Source organism: Neolamprologus brichardi, chromosome 3 (assembly GCF_056152115.1).
Source record: "Neolamprologus brichardi isolate AB-2024 chromosome 3, ASM5615211v1, whole genome shotgun sequence".
NCBI lineage: Eukaryota > Metazoa > Chordata > Actinopteri > Cichliformes > Cichlidae > Neolamprologus > Neolamprologus brichardi.
The window spans coordinates 22,507,663-22,529,652 of NC_142106.1; the positions used below are offsets into that span (position 1 = coordinate 22,507,663).

General features: G+C 42.1%; 1 protein-coding gene across 1 annotated transcript in view; it reads left to right on the plus strand.

The window, feature by feature from the left end:
• Window positions 1-21,990, plus strand: part of trpc5a (transient receptor potential cation channel, subfamily C, member 5a) — a 196,283-nt gene that overhangs the window by 170,462 nt on the left and 3,831 nt on the right. Inside the window, exons 14-17 of the mRNA XM_006803430.2 lie at window positions 9,756-9,951; window positions 10,417-10,626; window positions 18,031-18,072; window positions 21,076-21,165. Coding sequence (XP_006803493.1) covers window positions 9,756-9,951; window positions 10,417-10,626; window positions 18,031-18,072; window positions 21,076-21,165 — 538 coding nt within the window. The remainder of the gene's footprint in view (window positions 1-9,755; window positions 9,952-10,416; window positions 10,627-18,030; window positions 18,073-21,075; window positions 21,166-21,990) is intronic.

A 21,990-nucleotide genomic window follows, 5' to 3' on the forward strand; every position in this document is an offset into this window, starting at 1 on the left:
CTTCAAAGGAGGGATGTAGCAGCCAGTGGCACGATGTTATGGTGGCTGCATCCATCTTTTCTATGCAGTCTATGAATCGCAGGCCGTCAGAATTACTTTCACTGGTCTATCCCTGCTTTGGAATCACTGGAAAATGTTTCCTGCTCATTAGGAGTGCATTTTCTTCTGGGGGAGTAAATCCCATCATAGTCCAGGAACAATAAACACAAACACAAAACACCTTTCTGTAGGAGTTGAAGTCATAATTAATTACGGTGTTTGGCTCAATCTTTACACCTTTTTCAGGTGGCTTAAAATATATTATTTTATCTTTGTGCATATAAATGAACATAATTTTATTGATTTGCAAACATTTGAAACCAGTATGCAAAGTTGTTTTTTTTGCTTTGTTTTTTTTTAATGTGGCTATTTGATGGTCAAAGTGCAAAAGTCACGAGGGTTTTTATACCGGTAACTCTTCTTCTCTGTGTCGCTAAACAGAATAAACGCGCTCAGCAAACCTTGAGTCAAAGTGATAAACATGTCACGCTGATCAAAGCTTCTCATCTGTACATCAGCGCTGACGTGGTGGATCCAGAGTCTGGGGGGAAAGAAATCAGCCTCACACTGGAGCTAAACTAGCGAGCAGATCACAGCGATGACGGCTGACAGTGACGCATTATGCAAACAGCGATCGCAGCCCTGCGGGCAACGCAGCCTACATCAACATTCAAGAGCGTGTGTGTGTGTGTGTGTGTGTGTGTGTGTCTGTGTGCATTCCTGCGTGTGTGTTCTGCTCCCTTGCTCTGCAATTCACACACACTTATCAGCATTTCTGAGTTATTTCACACGATCACTTCCTGTTTCTGCTCAGGTGTCCCCCCCACTCCTCCTGTTCTCGCTCATCTGTACTTCACACACACTTATCACCTTTAATGTGTCAGCGTGATTTACACTGTGCACTGTGTGTGCGTCTCTCACCGTGTTTGTCTCTGCCTCTCCCTCTCTTTTCTTTGCCTTCACACAAATGTTGTAAATAATCCCTAATTTCCTTTCACAGTCTGCACACCCTCATCTATTTTCTTTCACACACAACTCTGGCGCTCTCTCGGATTTACACACTTTCTTTGCGTCTCTCTCTTTTCCACAGCAGCAGCGGCAGCAGCATGGGAAGCTGCGGGGTTTCTGATTCACCTGATTCAAATGAGGAACTCTGAGTACTTTCAGATTGTTTTCCACTTGGTTCAGTAATTGATTAAAAAATGTTGGATTTTAAATGATTTTAACGCTTTTGAGCGTATAGCGGCCGCATTAAGCTGGCCGAAGGAGTTTTGGCCACTGCTATTGCAATGCAAACTGGTCGGCAAAGCCCAGGAAGTGTGTACCAGTTTATCAATTGAAGATAGCCTGGATTATGACATTATGAAGAAGACTGTGTTGCAGGCATATGAGCTTGTCCCAGAAGCCTACCGTCAGAAGTTTAGGAAGTGTGAAAAAACTGCCAATCAGACATTTGTGGAGTTTGCCCGTGAAAAGAGTCGTTTGTTTGAACGATGGTTGCAGGCCAGTAAAGTAAAGGATCTCGAGGGGCTGAAAGAGCTTCTTTTGTTAGAGGAATTCAAAAAATGTTTGCCGGACCAAGTAGTCATTTATCTGAACGAGCAAAAGGTGACGTCACTTGCTAAAGCGGCAGTGATGGCTGATGAGTTTACTCTCACTCACAAAACTATATTTTCAGCCGCTGTCGCACAAAACATCAGGGTGGGACAGGAGAGGAAGATAAGGTCACCAAAGGTAGGGCTGAAGGATAGACAGGAGGATGGTGGTAATCGCGACTGTTTTTATTGTCGCGAACCCGGACATCTGATCGCTGTCTGTCCTGCGCTCCGGAGGAAGGAGCAGCGCAAAGGCTCTAAAACTCCAGCCGGCGTAGGTCTTATTAAAGTTGTCCCTTCGCCTAAAATGCATTCCACCCGTGATTTGCACCATGTGGATGCTGAAATAGAGCCACGTTTTAAACCATTTATCACCAAAGGCGTTGTGTCTGTGACGGGAGAAGAGAGGGATAAAGTGCCTGTTACTAATCTTCGGGACACAGGTGCGCAACAGTCATTCATGTTGGACAGTGTACTGCCATTGTCAGATAAAACTACTTGTGGTCCAGATGTGTTAGTTTGGGGAATTAAGATGAGCGTTCTTCGGGCGCCGCTACACCAGGTGCATTTGCATTCGCCCGTAATAACGGGGCATGTTAAAGTTGCCGTGAGTTCCCAGTCGCCTATCAAAGGGGTTTCATTTATTCTGGGAAATGACTTGGCTGGTGGGACAGTTTTTCCCCCGCCTGAAGTGGTGGAAACGCCTGTTGCTTCTGTTACTGATGCTGCCACCCCTATATCCAGTGTGTTTCCTGTTTGTGCTATTACTCGTGCGCAATCGCGCAAATTTGACGACGTTGTGAATGTCGCTGACACCTTTATGGCGACGCTAGATGAAAGAAAGTTCCCCAGCTATGAGAGTGGCGGAATAAGAAGCGGCAATGATGTGACAAAACCGATGATTCTGCAAACTGATGTTGTGGAAAAAACAGGTTATGGAGGATCTAATGACTGTTTTGTGTGAGTGAAAAAATGCTTTTGTGTGCAGGTAAAAAGATATATAAAATATATAATAATGGATCGCATTTTATATAGCGCTTTTTGGGGCCCTCAAAGCGCTGTACAATTCCACTATTCATTCACTCTCACATTCACACACTGGTGAAGGCAGCTACAGTTGTAGCCACAGCTGCCCTGGGGCAGACTGACAGAAGCGAGGCTGCCATATCGCGCCATCGGCCCCTCTGGCCAACACTATCACCAGTAGGCGGTAGGGTAAAGTGTCTTGCCCACGGACACAACGACCGAGACTGTCCCAGGTGGGGCTCGAACTGCCAACTCTTTGAGCCACAATCACCCATATTCATATCTGCGTTTCTGGGTCGAGCACAGTCAGACCAAAAGTCGGTGACTTGTGCCGAGATCTATCCAGGACAAACCAAACAAACACAATAGTTTTTCTTCAGACAGATTGCCACATTGAGCATGTGAATTTCCTAAATTTAGAGTCACTTTTATGGTAATGTATTAAAAAATCAGCGCTGCCGCCACCCTTTATCTTCCAAGTGCACAGAATGAGAAACTGGATTTCCGACAGAACAGTCCTTAGGCACAGCAGGCTGAGGGTTTATTAGAGCGCTGTTCAATACCACATGCTGTGACTGTCAAAGTCAGGACATCTATGTGGTGAAGGCTTAGGTGAGGCTCTCACTGTTCCAGACCTCAGACGCACCGCTGTCTGTGTGAGGGGAGAGAGAACGAGGGAGTGGCGAATGGTTTAGCTGACTGTAATTTGTGGACCTAAGGTGGCGTCTGCACAGGAAGTGGTTTCTTTGTAGGCCTTTGGTCACTAGCCCATATTCCAGCTTCGGTTGCCTAAGTAACAGTCTGTCACCGGTGTCTTTTGATCTCATTTGTTGTCACTTCAGTCACTTTTCTTTAATTTGAGAAGAGTTAAAGTTACAATGTGTAAAATCAATGCGTGTCCACGTCTGTTTACTCTGGAGGAGGCTGTAAAACTTTGTGAAAGGAATCTGGTACAAGTCGATGAATCAGTGATGACAACGACACTGAGTTGATTTGTTTAGGATGTCTTGAACTTTTCTGCCATTAAACACTGCTACTGTTAGGCGCTTTCAGCTCCAGTTACCTCCTGTTAGCTGTTGTTAGGTAGCATTAGTGAAAATGGAATCTAGCATTATTAGAATCGGATATTTAACGAATAAACTCTGTAATCAAACTGTTTATCAGATGGAAGGATCAGGTCTAATCTGCTGACCAAACTTGATTGTGCAAACATATCAGATCAGTGAACAGGAGTGCATGTCTAACAGCGCTACATGTAACAAAGAACACATAACCTGTGCCACAGCATCAGGCAGCTCATAATCCCAGCAGGCTGCTTGATTTCTCGCACCCTAAAAATGGTTCATATTTACTAGAAAGAGCGGCGCTATAGGCTGTGCTGATTAATTGCACGCTGTCTGGCTGCTGAATCTAAACACACTTTGTTTTCTCTCACAGATTCGCTTCATACAGCGTTTCTGTGTCACAATGCACAACACATTCGCACGCAGCCGCTTTCTCGGCTCGCCTCCCACACAGCTGCAGAACTATAACAGTCAAATGACTGCGTGGCTGCGAGACTCAGCTGTAGCAGTTTACCGCTCGGCTTAGTGGACAGAAAGATGAGAGAGGATGAAGAGCAGGGAGGAGAAAGGCAGATGATATTGGGATACAAAATTAGACGTGTGTGAGAGGGTCAGATGCACGTGCCCAGTAAATAGTGGTTATCAGTTGATATCACTCTCATACATCTGACATGCAGACACCCTCCTGTAGCTAAAAGGTGTGTTATCATTTATTGTCATCATTGATAAACATAAAGTCAGCCAGATTATCGAGGATTATCTTGAATAATAAAATCTCCCACTGAAAATGGAGCTTTCCAACACGTGATTGTTTTGATGTACAGAGTGTATTTAACTCTAGGCTCTGTAAGCACCATGATATGACAACAGTACTTTGTGAATTACTGCTTTTAATCATCAGGTGTAGCAGTCAGATCTTCGTTTTCTTTTTTTTTTTTCTTTTCTAGGGCAGATTTAAAAGGGTGAAAACTGCAGACATACTCAATTTGCCAACCTGTTTTATTCTGGATTGACCAAATTTTTCAAAACTGAACATCTAACTCTCCAAAATCGTTAGAGCAGTCATGCAAATATGTGATGTCTTAATAAATCGAGCAGGTATTTGAAGTTTACACAGCACCATTCTCGCATGAAAATATCTTAAAAGTTTATTTTGTGACCCAGAAAGAGTAATATTTCAAACTCCACCACTGCCTCGTTTGAGTTTTGGACGAAATGGATTCTGGGATATTGCATTTCGTCATTTCGACCAAAAAAGCCAATCAGATTTTTTTGCATTCAAGTCTGTGATTGGCTGGTTTTGTGGCACAAATACAACGGTGTAGAGAAAGAGTTGAACGTGCACAGGCAGAAATGTTGAGAGCGCGAGCAACACATTGCGAGCAAGTGCAAATGCAAAACCTGAGTGAGAGGGACTGCTGTTGGGTGTGTGGATAATAGCAAACACTGAAATACATTTTTTGCACACAGCAATGAATTTTGTTCACTCAAATTCAGCTTTTCTTCGTTCAAAATCAATTTGTCCTCAAAATGCAACACTTGCACCTGCAAATTCTTTTTACGTGCGCTCAATTTTTTTTTCATGCGCTCAGAACAGTGGCACAAAAATAACGCCATAAACATCCTCTTGTATACATTAAGAATCAAACCAGCAATTCAGGCCATAAACTAAGTGGAAAAGTGTTTCCTGAGGTCATAAATCAAGCGAGTCCTCGGTTGTTTGCTGTACAATTGTGTAGATCGAGGATGACTGAAGAGGTCAGGAGGGAGGTGCGTTGGAGATCCTAAAACTGATTAAATTGTGAGGCCATAAAAGTACCATCAGACTTTGATCCACCGTGCAGTCTGGAAAGAATCTGATTGGTGGACAGTTTCACTTTTCAGCATGACAATGACGCCAAACACTGGTAGTTCAGTAAAGCACACCTGGATAGAAACGCACACAGTGGAACACTTTCAGTCATGGCCTCCCCAGACCCCGGACCTCAACGTTATTGAAGGAGTGTGGGGATCATCTCGACAGCTTTCAATGTCCTTAACGAAACCTAGAGAACTATTCCTGAAGACTACTTAAAGAAATGATAAGAAATCTGCCTAAGAGAGCGTGTGTTGAAGAACAAAGGTGGGCTCACCAAATATTGACTATTAAGCTTATTAGAATTGTATAAACTCTGTTTTTGCCTCATATACTGTAATTCTGTGTTTACATATGTTTGAATAAACTCCAACTATTTCCCTTTTTGATAGCAAACAATTGAGAAATAAGGAGTGGCACAAGATTTATGCACAGTACTCTGCAGTGGATTCTTTTCAATGTCCGTGTGACTACTTTTGATCTGTCACGGAGGAAACACTCACCTTTCTTATGCCCTTTCAGCAGAAAGACACAAGATTGTTTTTGAGCAATAGAATGAAAATAAACTACATTTATATAACATGTTTTTTCCATAAAATGTGTTTTAGAAAAAGATTAAAAGATTCAATAAAAAAAACAAACTGAAAATGGAAATCATTAAAACAAAACATAGATGAAAGCTAAAAAAAATATACCAATGACAAGAAGAGAATAAAGCATTCATGAAATCCTTTGAATAACAGAAAAGATTCAAAGGGCACTGGTGATGTTAGCACTGATCCCAGTTGGCTGACTGTCCCACAGATTTGGAGCTGGAATGGCAAAGGCCTCGTCCCTGTTTACTAACCTAGCTGCCGGAGCAGGCCGCCTGCTGGTGGTACCTATGGGAGTGATAACAACTGATAACGGGCATTCAGTGGGCTGATAGCGCTGAAGTTATGGGTGAGAGAAGGAGCAGGTGGAAAGAGGAAGAAATATGGCGTGGAGAGGAGAGATTTGGAGCGAGAATGGAAAGAAGAGAAAGGACTGAAGGTGAGGTGAGGAGAGCAGGAGGACAGAGAGAGAAAGCAAGGAGTTGAAACAAAAAGTGGAAAGAAGAAGAAATGAGAGAGTAAAAGAAATGAGACAAATAATGAGACAAGGGTCAAAGAACAGAAGCATAAAGGAGGCAAGATGGGGAGAAAGGGGGTTGAGAAAAAATAGAGAATAAACAAGGACTGATGGTAGTGAGGATAGGAGTGGAAATGGTGAGAGTGAGGCAGAGTAATTGGAAAGGAAAAATTAGGGAAGGAAATGAGAAAAGCAGGGAATGGGAAAGGTAAACAAAGGAAATGGAAAAGTTAAAGTAAAGAGGGAAGAAAACAAGAACTGAACATGAGAATAAATGAGGAATGGAGAAAAACAGAAGGATATCGGAGAGAAGGAAACAAAAATAGATGAGCGAGAACAAGGAGCAAAGAATAGATAAGGTGAGGTGAAAGACGAGGACACAGTCAATGAGACGGGAGAGGATGCAAATGAGGAGAGGAGAAGAAATGAGCAAAGAAAAGAAAGAAGATCAAATAAAAGGTACAAGCGTGCAAGACGAAGGGGACGAGGACAAGTGGGTGAAGCCAAAGCAGAGATATGAAAAACCAAGCTTGGATAACAGGAAACAGCAGAAAGGTGGAGAAGGGGAGGACTAATTACTGGATGCTAGAGATTGCATCAAATGTTGCTTGGCGAGAATTTCGAGGGAGAAGATGAGGAGGTTTGTTCCTCCTCGCTTCGGTTAAAAGTTCACCTCCTCTTGTTTCTCCCTCCTCCCACTCATTGTTCATTCCCCTCTGAAACACGTTCCTCCCCCCCTCGTTTCATAACTGCGGCGCAATATCACGCTTGGTTGCTTCATTCATCGTGGATTCAATCCCACCCTCCAACCTCCCTCACCCCGCCTCTCTTCATTTACACAATCTCCGAAGTTTCTCGCCCTCTCTGTCTCTCCCTGCGCCGAGCGAGCGCGCACGCAAACATTAAAACCATCGCTCACACGCAGCCTGTACGCTGATTGATACAGCAATCACTCACACACACCGGAGACAACACACAGTCCTGCTGCGATGAGAATAAATGCTGGAGTCTTAAATATTTTATGCAGCACAAATATAACACCCCGCAGACAAAACCTCTCTCTCTCGCTCTTTTTCGCTCTTTCATTCTCATGATGTAGTGTCGGCCGCTACCAATTTCATCAAAAATTCAATAACCTCCCCTGTAACTGGGACTGTCACACAAACAGAGGGGGGAAAAAAAGACTGAGAGACCGAGACAGACCGAGCAGGGAAGGGAAATAAAATAAGGAGGTAAACAAGGAGATGATAAGAGTCGGTGGAAGGAGGGGAGAAAAGAGGGAGGGTGGGGAAAAAATCAATGCAGATGGAAATGGAGAGGAAACCTGGGGTGTTAATAAGTGAAGATTACAGAAGTGAAACTTCTGGAGTTGTTTTTAGGTCTGAACCCAAAGTTTGGAACCAAACCCAAGTGAAGCAGGTTTGGTTCGCTGTTTATCTGCAGTGACGTGCACACATCACACCTACATCCAGGCGCTGCTTCCGGGTTCAAGATTAACAGTTGTGGGTCATATTTGAGGAGAAAGCAGAGAAGCGAGGTGAGGTACAGAGGCTTTTTTTTTTTGTTTTTTGAACCATATTTTTTGCAGGTCTCTTTCTGCCTTTATGACGAGTGTTCAGCAGAAACACAGGTGGTCCGCTTTAATCATGGACAAACTGAGCATTTATTGAACGCACACGCCATTGCAGGCAGACCCTCGGGGGCTTTTTTACTACAGTGACATTTGTGCTTAAAAGGTCACAAGACAAATGCAAGAGCTCAGTTTGCGGGCGTGAGCTGCACGGACGCAACCTGAGGTGAATGAACTTTGTAAAATGAGAATAATTTTTGAAAGCCAAGCTTTAACCACATCACCGGCACGTCATAACACAGCTTGTGAAGGTGTAGATGGGTGAAATGTAGCTGGACAAACCTCCCAGGGAGCCCGAGGCAGGGAACGGCTGTTGTGCACCTGCTAACCTCGATTTTATACAGCAATTTCATCATTTTAGAAATTCACTCCATTCATTGAATGCTAAAACATTTTAGGTAGTAGCTTGAGGGTAAACAGAACAAGCCTCAGGCTGTCACAAGCCTAGATTAATGGGAAGGTTGCATCAGGAAGGTACAACGTCAGTCAATTATCCAAGAAAAGGATTGACCTGTAAATGTTCATTGAACCAGTTCTCTAGGATTGAAGTGATATCTTTCTCTGTTCATGTCTTTATTCAGAGCCAAGATGGAAATGTGGTTGTGTATTTTGTAATTAAGCAAACAGATTTCAAACAAATGTCTAATCACCCAAAAATGAAATGTGTGAAGACATCATTTTCAGGGTCATTGGAGTGACGGCGGGTCAGTAATCTACCCTTAGGAAGGACACATCGCTGTATTGTCTCAGTGCAGGAAAAAACTGCATCACTGTGTATTTGATGCTCATCTTTCTCCTGCTGCAGCATGTAATGCGTTGCCATCTGGATGCAGGTTCTGTGCCAACAAATGCCGACTCGGTTTAACTCAGCACTGATATTACTAACTCTGATCTGTGGCCATTTTCTGATAACAATTGCAGATTTGTGTATTTAAACGATAAACTCATATGCAGGTAAAGTTTTAGTCTCCACTCACTGCAGCTTTAGCGATGTGGGGAGTGAACAGGAGCATCTGAGAGCAGTTTTGCTTAGCCCAGTCATAATGAACTTACATCTGTCAGCTTATAACATTTGCTTCTACCCAAAAAGACATTTCCTGTGGGTGGTTTAAATCTCATATCAATCATGCTGATAACATTAGCTGAGTGTTCAGTTTGGATTTGAATTTCTATTAAATTGCAAATCAGTCTAAATTTGTTTTGCTTGTCAGCGTCATTTGAAAACACACAAAACTGGAGACGAGTGGTTTAAGCTGAGCGAGTGTCTAAATAATGTGCAAATTAAAGCTTGGAGTTAGAGACAGGTTTATATAGATAAAAGCTATTTATGCGTTGTCTCTCTGGTTTGTTGCATTATTCTTTTTGTTTAAAAGCAGTTTGTTGTTGTTGTGATCTTTTGAAGAACCTTATGAAGTTTCCTCTCTCTCTGTCCTCAGGTTATTTGAGACTCTCCAGTCTCTCTTCTGGTCCATATTTGGGCTGTTAAATCTGTACGTCACCAACGTGAAGGCTCGCCACGAGTTTACGGAGTTTGTCGGGGCAACCATGTTCGGGACGTACAACGTTATCTCACTGGTGGTTCTGCTCAACATGCTGATCGCCATGATGAACAACTCCTACCAACTCATTGCGGTGAGTGAAAGCGCGAGTGTGCTGAAAGGATTAGTGAGTCAGGGGAAGCTTGTTTGATGTCATTTGTCCAGTGAACACTCTGGATCTCAGTTTCTATACCGTGAGAAGTTTGTTCTTTTAGTGTGCTTTCTGTTTTAATCAGGATGTGACCGTCACTGCTTGTTAAATTACAAAACACTATAAAAATGGCCGCAATTTTTCTCCATAATCTGAATGATCAATGATAATTATGAAATTCATCAAATTATTTTCATAAGAAGTTAAGGTTTCATGCTAATTTCATGCTATGGTGTGAACTGCTCCCTGCAAAGAGAATTTGATATGTTAAATATTGAAGTCAAATATTTAAGTTGTCTGGCTTCAGTGGACGTTATCAACCATTAATGAAGAGGAATTCAGAGATTTCAGATGTCTGTCCTTGTCTCTTGAGCTTGTAAATTCAGGTGCCTCCTTCTCCTGCTGCAGGACCATGCTGACATTGAGTGGAAGTTTGCACGCACCAAGCTGTGGATGAGTTACTTTGACGAGGGCGGCACGCTGCCGCCTCCGTTCAACATCATTCCAAGCCCCAAGTCCTTCTGGTACCTGCTCATGTGGCTCCACAACAAGCTGTGCAGGACAGGGCAGCCGCCCGGGGAGGAGACGCACAAATGTGAAAACCTGCGGGAGTTCACGGTAAGTGGAGGCAGAACAAGGTAGAGGCTCACAGCATACACACATCTGGATTCTGTTTGCAACATTCTTGTTGAGCTTAACCGTAATGGTTCCTTCTTAAATTATTATTTTATCACTGAAAGCATCAACAGTCTGTTCAGATGTTTGCGCAGCATCTTTCTAATTTGCTTCTTCTGAGTTCAACTCTTGGGCAGGGTTTCACAACCTTGTAGTGGTGCAAGCTTTCAATTTTAAATTGAAAAGGACACTATAAAAGACAGATAAAACAAGAGCCCAAAAAACCTACACAATCTGCTCTCTAGACGCAATTTCAAAACCAAAAATTTGATGTATTTATAGAAATATAGAGATAGAAATAGTACACATTGTTTAATTAAATTCAACCTAGAAGTTGTTTCATAATCTTGGTGACGATGTCGAGGACAAGCGGTAGTTATAGATTATAACTCTGACACTGGGTGAGAGACATCCACCCTGGACAGGTCGCTCTCTCGGGAAGATGGAAATTATAACTATTTCCCTGTTTTCTTGCAAAAGTGAAGTACAAAGTATTTGATGGGAAGGATGGGATGTTTGTACTGAGGCGCGTGTATTGTTTTATTTCCTGTATTCTTTGTGTCATCCTTGTTGCCTTCTGCACTCCAGTCCCAGACAGGAATGTGGTTTAGTCTGTTTGTATTTGGAAAGATGAAGATGGATTTTGAAACTGACTGATGGTGACAGAACGAGATGCAGCTGCCAGGACACTCAGAACAGCAGCTGCAGACGAAACTTTTAAAGTTCACAACGTTGAGAATAAACTGGAGTCACTGCTAATGTGTGAACTAATATGCTATGTGTGCGCAAAGCCTACAAACCGTCCTGGGCTGAAGACTGAAGAATTTACAGGCTATGAATGGAAACTTGTCTTAGCTGGAGGTTTGAACTCTTCCCTCATAAAGACTACATTCGATGATCTTCTCTGTACCCTTAATGACAAGTTTTGACACCTCAGTGTATGTCAGTAAAGTCGTGGTTTGATGAATCATTCCTGGGTTTTTCTACAGGTAGCTGTAGAGGCAGAGACCACTCTCACTGGAAATCTGTCTGAAATATGACAGAAACCACTGAGTTCAGAAAAGAGAAACAACAGTTTCAGGGGCAAAGACCTGAAGAATGACTGTGGTAAACGTCAACAGACTGCTATGAAGTGAATCTTGGGCTTTTCTATGTGGAGTTTGCACGTTCTACCTGTCCGTGTGTGTATTCCCTTCTTTCTGACACCCAGAGACGTGTCTGATAGGTTGACCGATGACTCTAAATTGGCCATATGTGTGAATGTGAGAGTGGATGGCTGAATGACTGGTGGACCCCATCTCTTGCCCTGTGATGGGTGAAATACACCCCCGTGACTCTGAAAATGAAAAGATGGATCTTCTTTAGCTTGTAAATCAGAATGAAAAGCTTAAAAGCCAAACTGTACTACAAAGGTCTTTGATGCAACTAAAATCTTCAGAAAGGCTCCTTAGGGGACTTTTATCCTGCTGTCACACTAAGGAAGACAGAGGTTTGAGAAATTATTGCAACCTTGTCCAATAAACTTCCCACTTCCCTTTGAAATTACTTGTGTGCAGGAGCAAAATGAGACTGACTTCAACTCTGTCTGTTAGAGTTGAAATGGGAACTTGCAGATCTGTCGCCAGGCCTTACATCTTACATCTGCCTCTTACGTCCGAGACAGAAATTTGTCCACAAATAGTGACATAGTTGCTGCAGGACAGTTATTTACCTGCAAAATGACACTGGTGCTTGATTTATATAGGAATATAACCAGATTGAAACCAGCTGAGTCATCTTCACTATTGCAAAAAGGCACAGTGTGTGTACGTTTTGCTAACCTGCACAGACTGACTCCCATTGATTGCTATGTGTTGACAATCTGTCTGCTCCAGACTGACTTTGCCAGTCTGTCTGAGAGTAAATGCAGTCAGCCCGAGTCGGACAGCACCGTGTCTTCATGTATAATCGCCTTATAATTGAAAATGCTTGATCAATCAACTACTTAATCAACTAATCGGGCTCTAAAAGCAAAAAAATAAAAAGAAATTCAGTGCAGTCACTGCATAACAACCAATTTTTCCTAGTAGCGATCAGGTCACTAGCCTATTTTACTCTAGTGGGGTGTCAAACATAGGAATTTTCTACTATAAATACAGGACAGTCTGGGCAGTAAGCTACCAGAAATTTTTATTTTGCACATTTGCCATTTAGAAATCAGGGACTTGCACTTGTTTTTCTTATATTAGGATATGTCAGGGATTAATTAGCTTCACTGATCCGGCCCACGGTGTAAAATTAGTTTGACATCCCAGCTCGAGTGTGACTGAATCACAGAAGAAACAAAACTAATTTAAATAATAATAATAATGATAACAGTCCATTTCCATTAGCTGAGAAAAGCTGAACAGCTGCTTGTGAGGAGTTTATACCTCATGTATTTAAAAAGCTCTCATTCAAATGATGTATTTGGGTTTGGTTTTGTTTTTTTAGCCAAAATTGATTTGACAGTAGCCCCAATATAAAAGCCACAATATTTACAACAGTATTTCTTTTTTAAACTTTGACATACTGTATTTGTCTTGTGCTGACTCTGAATTTTGGGGGTTTATTACACAGGAAACTGTGATCAGCCTACATACACTAGAGTAACGGAGATTTGTGAAACCTGACAGAAATCCAGGCTTTTTCTTCTTATTACTGAACATTTCGGGTTGATGGTTTGGTTTGCAGTGAAGTACCGACTGAAATAGAAGCAGCATAAAGCAGCAGAGTTAGTACAATAAGTGAGTGGGGAGGCGGAGGAAGGACTTGTCAGCTGATGTTCTTTTTGTGATTAATAAAATCATGCAGATCCAAATGATCTGCAGTGAATGTGGCTTTTATGACCTCTGAGCAGTCGCCCACCTGATCAAAGCAGAAGGACTCGGTCTGCTCGCAGTGAGAGTGGATTACAGAGGCAAAGAAAGAGCTGAACACAGAAAAAGCCTAACAAATACAATCGCACCGCACGTGGACGAACATCAGCTGCGTTTCTATAATCACAGAAGGAACATCGGCAGATAAACACATTTAACAGCCCAGTCAGCTGGAGAGAGCCGGCGAGCACGCGGCGCAGAGCGATAATTCTCACACACACACACACACACACACTCTGCAGCTGGCATGTTCACCTCAACTGAAGTCAGCTGAGTTATATAAGCCAACCAGCCCACATAGGTTCACAGAGACACACACAGCACTGCAGAGATCTGATCGAGGGAGAGAGCCTGTGTGTGTGTGTGTGTCTGTGCACGCGTGTGTGTGTGTGTGTGTCTGTGCACGCGTGTGTGTGTATTAAGAGTAAACACAAAAACAGCGTGAGATATGAAAAATAATGATTGCTCTGAAGAAAGGGACGGGGTTGAGTGAAGTTTTTTGTGTGTCGGGGTTATTTGCATTAGCAGTGAGAGAAAGAGAGGGAGACAGTTTCGAAAGGGGGGTCGAGTTAGACGAGTGTAAAACATGACGAAGATGAAGCGGCGACGGAGAGGTGAAACGGCCGTGATTGGGCCGAGATGAAAACAAAATGAAAAAATGCAAGATACGAAACAGGAGAGAGATGATGGATGTTTGTGTGACAGATGCAGAAAAATGAAGGGAGAGAATGCTGATAAGGACGACGAGTCTTTAGTCGTCTCGACGCCAGTGGAACATCGAGTTACAGCTGACGTGCATCTACGGCTGACAAATATCCGGCCAAATATTCGTCTGTTTTCTGATATTGTTGAGATTTTAAAAGGAGCAAATTGGTTTGAATGAGCTCTCTGTTTCTCATGTGTCTAGAATTGTGATAAAGTTGATAAATGATACTTTGCCCCATAAAGCCTTTACATCACCATGTAAAATGAACTTGTGGATCTCACCACAGCTCCTCCATGTTCAAAATCCTCCCAACCTATGAGTTATGTTTCTGAACACAGTTTTTCAGCTTTTGTCGTGTCCCTGAACACCACGGTCTCGTATGTCAGATACTGATTTGTGTGCATTTACGTGAAATCAGTGTTTTCCACTTTAAAAAAATGGTTTTATTTAAAATGATTTAAGCATTAAAACTACATGTTTTGGAAAGTGGTAGTTTGGGTTAAACTGTTTGGTACTGCATCACATTGAGATCTGGTGACTGCGGAGGCCATTTGAGTTCAGTGAACTCATTGTCATGTTCAAGAAACCAGATTTGTGGATTTGATTTGAGCTTTGGGACACGGTGCATTATCCTGCTGGTAACTGCCATCAGAGGCCTGGTACACTGTGGTCATAAAGGGATGGAAATGATCAGCAACAATACTCATGCAAACTGTGGCATTTAACCCTCTAAAGCCTAACCTGTTGCTGGCGTCAGAGAGGTTTTTGCAACATTCTTTTTTTTGCACAATTAAAAGAATTCCAATGCTTCCTGAAAGCAGCAACTCTGCACTTTTCAATGATATTAGGGTCAATACAGTAATCCCAGTCATGGCGTCACAGCAGCCCCAAGAAGACAAAGGTTTGTTGACAGATGAGACAGAGTTTGGCTTCTTTGTACCATTATTTTTACTGTGTCCTGTGTTATTTGCCGAGATTTGGAAGGTGGCACCGTGACTCTCATATCACTGAAAAGCACAGACTTGCTGCTTTCAGGAACTGCTGAAATTTTTCAATTGGTTCAGGAGTCACAGTAGTTTGTGCTCACAACAGTTTTAATTGGTTAAACAAAGCTTTAACGGATGTGCCAGGAAAATATTCCTGATGCTATCACAGTATCAGCAGCCTGAACCGTGATGGATCCACTGCTTTCATGTTGTTTAAACCAACTTCTGACGCTACAATCTCAGCGTTTCAGCAGAAATCAAGACTCACCAGACAGAAAGCTATTATCCAGTCTTCTGTCCAGTTTTATTGAGGTGGTGCAAATAACAGTAATAGACTAAGTTTCCTGTTTTTAGCTGACAGGAGTGACGTCCAGCTCATCTGGTTCAAGGTCTGACATGCTATGTATTCAGAGATGCTTGTCTGCATACCTTGGTTGTAGCGAGTGGTTCAAAGCAGTCTGGCCATTCTGCTCTGTTTTCCCAGAGACCTGCTGCTCACTGGATAGTTTCTCATTAAACTCTAAAGATGGTTGTGTGGGAAAAGCCAAGCAGAGAATTAATTAATTAATCACCTTTCCTCCTCAATATGATGCCCATGCTGTTTTGCATTGAACAGCTGTACCCAAAAAAGGGCCACTGAGTGCACGTGCTGCAGATAACGAATATATTTCCATTTGAAATGCATTCTTTTCAAACTCATCTGAATCACAAACACAGATTGTTTTTATGACTATTTCATGTTTTGCTGTGAGACCGAGCAGGCAAACGTGGAAAGCCAGAGGCAGGAGGAACAGCAGCGCAGACATATGTGACAGTAGATATTACATGAAGTCACACAGCAGGAAAGTGAGGAGCTGTCGTGGTGGAGGTGGGAGGTGTTTTGCCAACTGCAGATTTATTGTTTTTTATTAATATTGTTTAATTTGTTGTGATCAGATAACTGTTTAGATCCTGCATTTAAAATCCTTAGCTACAAGAACATCAGCACAGAATACACATAAAGTAAAATGACTCATGATAAAAAGGAAAAATTCGATCATATATTTTGTGTTTTCTGAGCTTTTGTTTAAACCTGTTGTCACTTTAGTGCAGTGGTTACTTGTATGGGTTTGATGTGAAAACAGATGTTTTCTCTACTTTTTTCTGAACTCCTTTAACGGTTTCACCTCGATTTATCTATTATTCTATATGTGATATCGTATTGCGAAATCTGCACGTATTCATGTCTGGTTGTCCTCTTGAGTTCAGCAAAGTCTGCAGCAGAGTGACAAGTCCTGTGTCTTAGGTTTGGTTTGCTGTAGCCCACTAAAAATAACCTTCATGCTCCCAGCATGCTCGCCTCGATTTAATTTATCATTGGATAAGGTGAGAAAAGCCTTTTATAGAGGAGAGATTCACATTTCTGCTCGTTTCTGCCACTGTAATGATTGTGATTCTGGATGACAGCACTGAAATGTGAATGAAGGGCATAACTTGGCCCTTTAAACTGTTACATATATAATCGTTTTGAGTGGAGAAAAAATGATTAAGTGGAATTCATTATTCGGCACCTCTCTAGTATGAAGGATTGTAAAAGCTTAATTTTCATATGAAATTCCCAAAATCAATTTGTTACCTGGCTGCTTTTGGTTCAGTTTGGCACTAGAAGACAGATAAACTCTCTATGAAAATGTCAGATTTATCATCCTGATGATGATCTCTATAAACCGATATGAATATGTATATTTGTGGTTTCTGTTTGTAGTCTCGTTTCTGTGGCACAATCACGTTTGAACAGGCTCGACTAGCTCAAAGGTAAACAGTCTATGTGGAGAGCAAAGAGGGGACACATTAGCAAATTTCCGGGCTCAGTTCACCAGCTGTCATCCTTTGATTCAGCAAAGTTTTTTTTTCTTTCAGTTTACTTGTTTATTTGTAACAGTGACAGGCAGAAAAGTTTGCCCACCCGCTCCAAATTGGGTTTTGTCGTCAGAAGCTAAGTCGATATATTGTAGCCAGAGCTTCCCCAAACTGCTTTGACAACCCAAAACATTGGATGTGAAACTTCTAAGAAGGGTAATCTAGTTAAACGGTACGCTCTAAACAAAACCTTGCAAAGTGTTTTTTTAGGAAAAATAAGAAAATGAGAGGGAGAAAAGAGGAAAGTTGGTGAATAAAAAGGTGCAGAGGATTAGTAAGGAGGAAGTGAGGGCAGCTTTGAAGAGGTTGAACAGTGGTTGGTAAAAGGACTGGGTCTTATACAGTGCCTCTCTACTCTACCTGGGCACTCAAAGCATTTTGTACAACTTTCTATGCTTCATGACAATCCTGTGGAGGTATGGAGTCAAGGGCAGTGGACTTTTAGACCAGACTGTTTAAAAAAATCTACCAAACCACAGAGAAGATTCATGGGTGCAGTGAAGGAGGACATGCAAAGGGTTAAGTGACAGAGGATGCTAGGGAATAGGGTAAAATAAAGGCAGGTGATCTGCTGCAGTAACCCTTAAAAGGGTACAGCAGCAAGAAGAAGAAGAGTTAAACCTTAATAAAAATGGTCCCATAGAGGAGTTGACCCCAAATATACCAGATGAAAGTGTCATTGTTGCCTCTTTATGTAGGCTTTGTTGGTCTTTGGTGGAGAGAGGGCGTTCCCTGCAGTCATAAGTGAGGGTACAGTTTAGTTGTAAGGGAGCGCACATTTTTGGAAATACAGGAATAAAAGAACTTTTTGCTAAATGTGGAAAACCATGTATTAACACAACTTTTCTTCTCTTTGCAGGAGCGTCATGCCGACAGTCTGAGGCAGAATCAGCACTACCAGGTGTGTAGTTCCTGTCTTCATCTTTACTGACATACAGTAGGAGTGTCCTTACTACTTTTCCCCACACTGCTTTACCTGCAAACTCGTATAGTCACTGAGTTATATGTAAAGTCCACTTTGTATTACTACTCGGTCTCGCTTCCATTTGTTTGACTCTTGTCCAAAGATGGCCACATGTGGCTTCAAAAAGCCAGTAGTTCCATCTGGCTGCCATAATGCAAATGTTGAGGCTTCAACATTGAAAACCAGCGAATCTGTGATTCTAAAGTGTATAATTCAAGGGTGCTGTAGGGTTCAGTAAAGGCTTGCTGATACAGTCAATGTAATCCAGATGCTCTGAAACATCTTCACTGTTTCTCTTGTACGTCAGGTAACTGATATCACCTGAGAATTTTTTAACCCTCTTGGCCTTAAAAATCACTAGAGAAAATCTTTTTTTCTTTTCCTTTTTTTTTACCAGCAGCGACCAAACTCATGTGCTTTTCATCTTGTGAATAGCGAAAGGTCTGATTACTGGGAATCCAAGTGAATTTGTGTTTTGAGAGTTTTGCTCTACTTTGAGTTACAAAGACAGCGAGCACCTTTTTCAGTAAACGAAACCATGTATTGTTTTTGGCAGCTGTAACCCTCCGTTTGATGTCCAGCTTTAAGGGGATTTTTTCAGTATTAGTAGAGCAAATCAACCAAAACTGAGCTCTTGTATTTTGACACCTCAGCACTGGCAGGGACTACAAACGCAGGAACGCCAGTACTTTGTATTTGGCAGTGCTGATTGTTACTTTGATATCTGTCCATGTTTTTTAAGGTTTGCTGCAGGAATCTGTCCTGCATTTTAACAAGAGTGTGTGGTGTGTCTTGGCAGAGGCGGAGAGTGACAGCATGCCAGACCGTCCTGTTTGGCAGGCACAGGTGTTGACTGTGGGAGGATGCAGTGTGTTAGTGTGTGTGCGCACTGTCGCAGTGTGTCAGGGTTTGAATTGCCACCCACTGAGCACCAAATGCTTGTGAAATTTGTCTTTGGTCTGTAAATCAATGAGGGTGACCCGCCTCATTGGCTGATTACTTAATGAGACAATAACATTTAAATTCCTACACAGGGTTGAATTGTGCTGCATTGCAATGTTCACATAGCTCAGACAGACACAGAGCACAACGATGTAATATCTGAATGAATAAAGATTCAGTGGGTTTTCAGTACATTAGAAATCAGTAAAAGTCGGTGTGTCATGGAGATGGATTTAGCCAGTATAGTAAGTACTTAGTAAGTTTGTGAAGTTTCTCTTTGTAGGGATTATTTTTTCAGTAGGAGCACATCCTTGATTTGGAGGCGATTTGTTTGGAGGGATTTACAGAGAAGATAAATACAAGCTTAAATGTCCAAGAACTACAAGGCACTCTCAAGGCTTTTTTAAAAACCCCAATTTAGCATTTTAACTTAATTCTTCATGGCACAGATTCAACAAGCTGCTGGAAACTGTTGAGACAACACCGGTCTCTGCGATTCTTTTGGTCCTGGTAGAGATCACGCTGAGATGTTTCCATGTTTTACACAATCCTTTTGTTACCCATTATTCTTACAGATGCATCTGGAGATCAGCACCCTGCATTCCTATGCAGTCCTATGCTAAAGGCTGATCTAAAGAACTCCACACAACAGTTACAGTTATAACCTCTGGTCTCCTCCCCCCTACAGTAAACACTCCCACAATGGAAATACACAAGTACAGTGGCCAAGGGTGCTGACACCCTGACCCCCATCTCCTTTTAAGGTAGTGTCCGTTTGCCCTTTGTCTGCCCCTCACTCTCAGTAACTCTTGCTTCCTCCCCTAGGGGTGGGGGTTGATTGTCCTCCTGCCTTGCACCAAGTTCTTTGTTGCCATTCCAGGCCTATTTTCTATTTTGTATTCTTACACTCATTAACCGCAATATTATAATGTTGCAAGCAATCACAAACTATATTCTCTTTAACTCTGATCTATATTAAGGAATCTATTCTCAACAAAACATTCCTCAGAGATTTGTGTTCACGTTGACATGATGGCATCACACAGTTGCTGCAGATTTGTTGGCGCCACATCCATAAAGTGAATCTCCCATTCCACCACACCACAAAGGTGACTGGTGACTGTGGAGGCCATTTGAGTTCAATGAACACGTTGCCATGATCAAGAAACCAGTTTGAGATGATTTCAGTTTTATAGGGTGGGTACAATGTGGTCATAAAGCAACAATACTCAGGTGGTGTTTAACCAAAGCTCAAAGGGTTCCGAGGCAGGCTAAAAACATTTGGTATAAGGAAGGTTGGATGCTTTTATGTTATTTATACCAAATACTGACCCTACAATCTGAATGTTGCAGCAGAAATTGAGACTCATCAGACCTGGCAACAATTTTTCTGAGCTTTTCTTTTCTTTCTTTTCTTCGGTTTTCTGTTCTTAGCTCACAGGAGTGATACTCACTGTAGTCTTTTGCTGCTGTAGCTGATTCAACGTTCAATGTGTTGTGCTTTCAGAGATGCTCTTCTGTGATTTTGACTTTTTATCAATTCAAAGCAGTCTGGTCATTAACCTCGGACATCAAAAAGGCATTTTATTCCAGAGAAAGTCTGCTCATTGGATAGTTCCTCTTTTATGGATCATTCTTTGTAAACCCTAGAGATGGTTGTGTGGGAAATCCTGGTAGAGCAACAGTTTCTGAAATAGAGCCCATCTGGAACGAGCAACCATGCCACAATAATGTGACTTATATTTAAAACTTAAATCACCTTTCTTCTTCATTCTGATGTTTAATGTGAAATTCAGCAGGTTTTTGACCATCTCTACATGCCCTAAATTCATGTGATTGGTTGATTTGATGGCTGGCTGTAACCAATGAAAGAGCAGTTGAGAGTACAGAGAGGGTGGAGTGTGAAACTATCAGCTGGTGTTAGCATAGACTGAACAGGTCCATCACAAAAACACAGACACATGCTAGCAATGAAATTATGGCAACTGTCTCCAACAGGAAGTGATCCGGAACCTGGTGAAGAGGTACGTGGCAGCAATGATACGCAGTGCCAAGACAGACGAGGGACTGACAGAGGAAAACTTTAAGGTGGGTGATCAGAATAAAGACAAAACACCTCTCACATGCTGTAAGTAATGAGTGTAAAATCCATCTTTCTTCAGGTTTGCAGCAAATCTATAATTAAAAGCTTCACAGGCCAATCTGCAGAAACAGAGCACAGCAACTGTTTATGAATGTTAGTGCTGTGATAATAGTGCAGGTTTCACTGATACCAGATGCAGAGCTGCTTTTCGTCTCTACTGAGATTTATCAAAAGATTTTTAATAACCACCTCCTTCCCCAAATCTACAGCTCTCATCAATACCAGCCATTAAGTCAATAACCCTTGAAGAGAGCTTCTTTGCCTTTCCAAAATATTCTGGGCCATAAATTATTCTGAGCTGCTTTTACCTCCCGAGTCTGTTTCTCATGAAGCCCTTGGAGCCCAGCCTGGGCTTTGAAGTGGAAAGTTCCTCTGGGTTTTTCAATGCAAAAACAACATCAGGTGCACATCATACTCAATCAATGTTCACACCCCGAGTGTGCTCGTGTACTTCTGTGTGCATTAATGTAGAATACGAGAGTTGTAATTGTGCAGAAAGTGTGCGTTTGTGTGCTTAAAAACACGTAGCTAAGATCAGGTGCATGCTGAAGTCAGCTTTTACTCTCCCCAGTGAAGCATTTGGATCCCATATGGTGAGACAGACAAAAAGGATTTTTTTTTTTTAGCAGAGTTATTTGGGTCTCGTTGCTCTCTGTTTTGCAGGAGAAAAATGCAGCAAGCAGCGAGTTACAGTAAACAGAGTGCATGTTTATGCAGACATTTATGGTAATTTTCTGTATTAAAGCTACAGGCTAAATTCACGATGCACG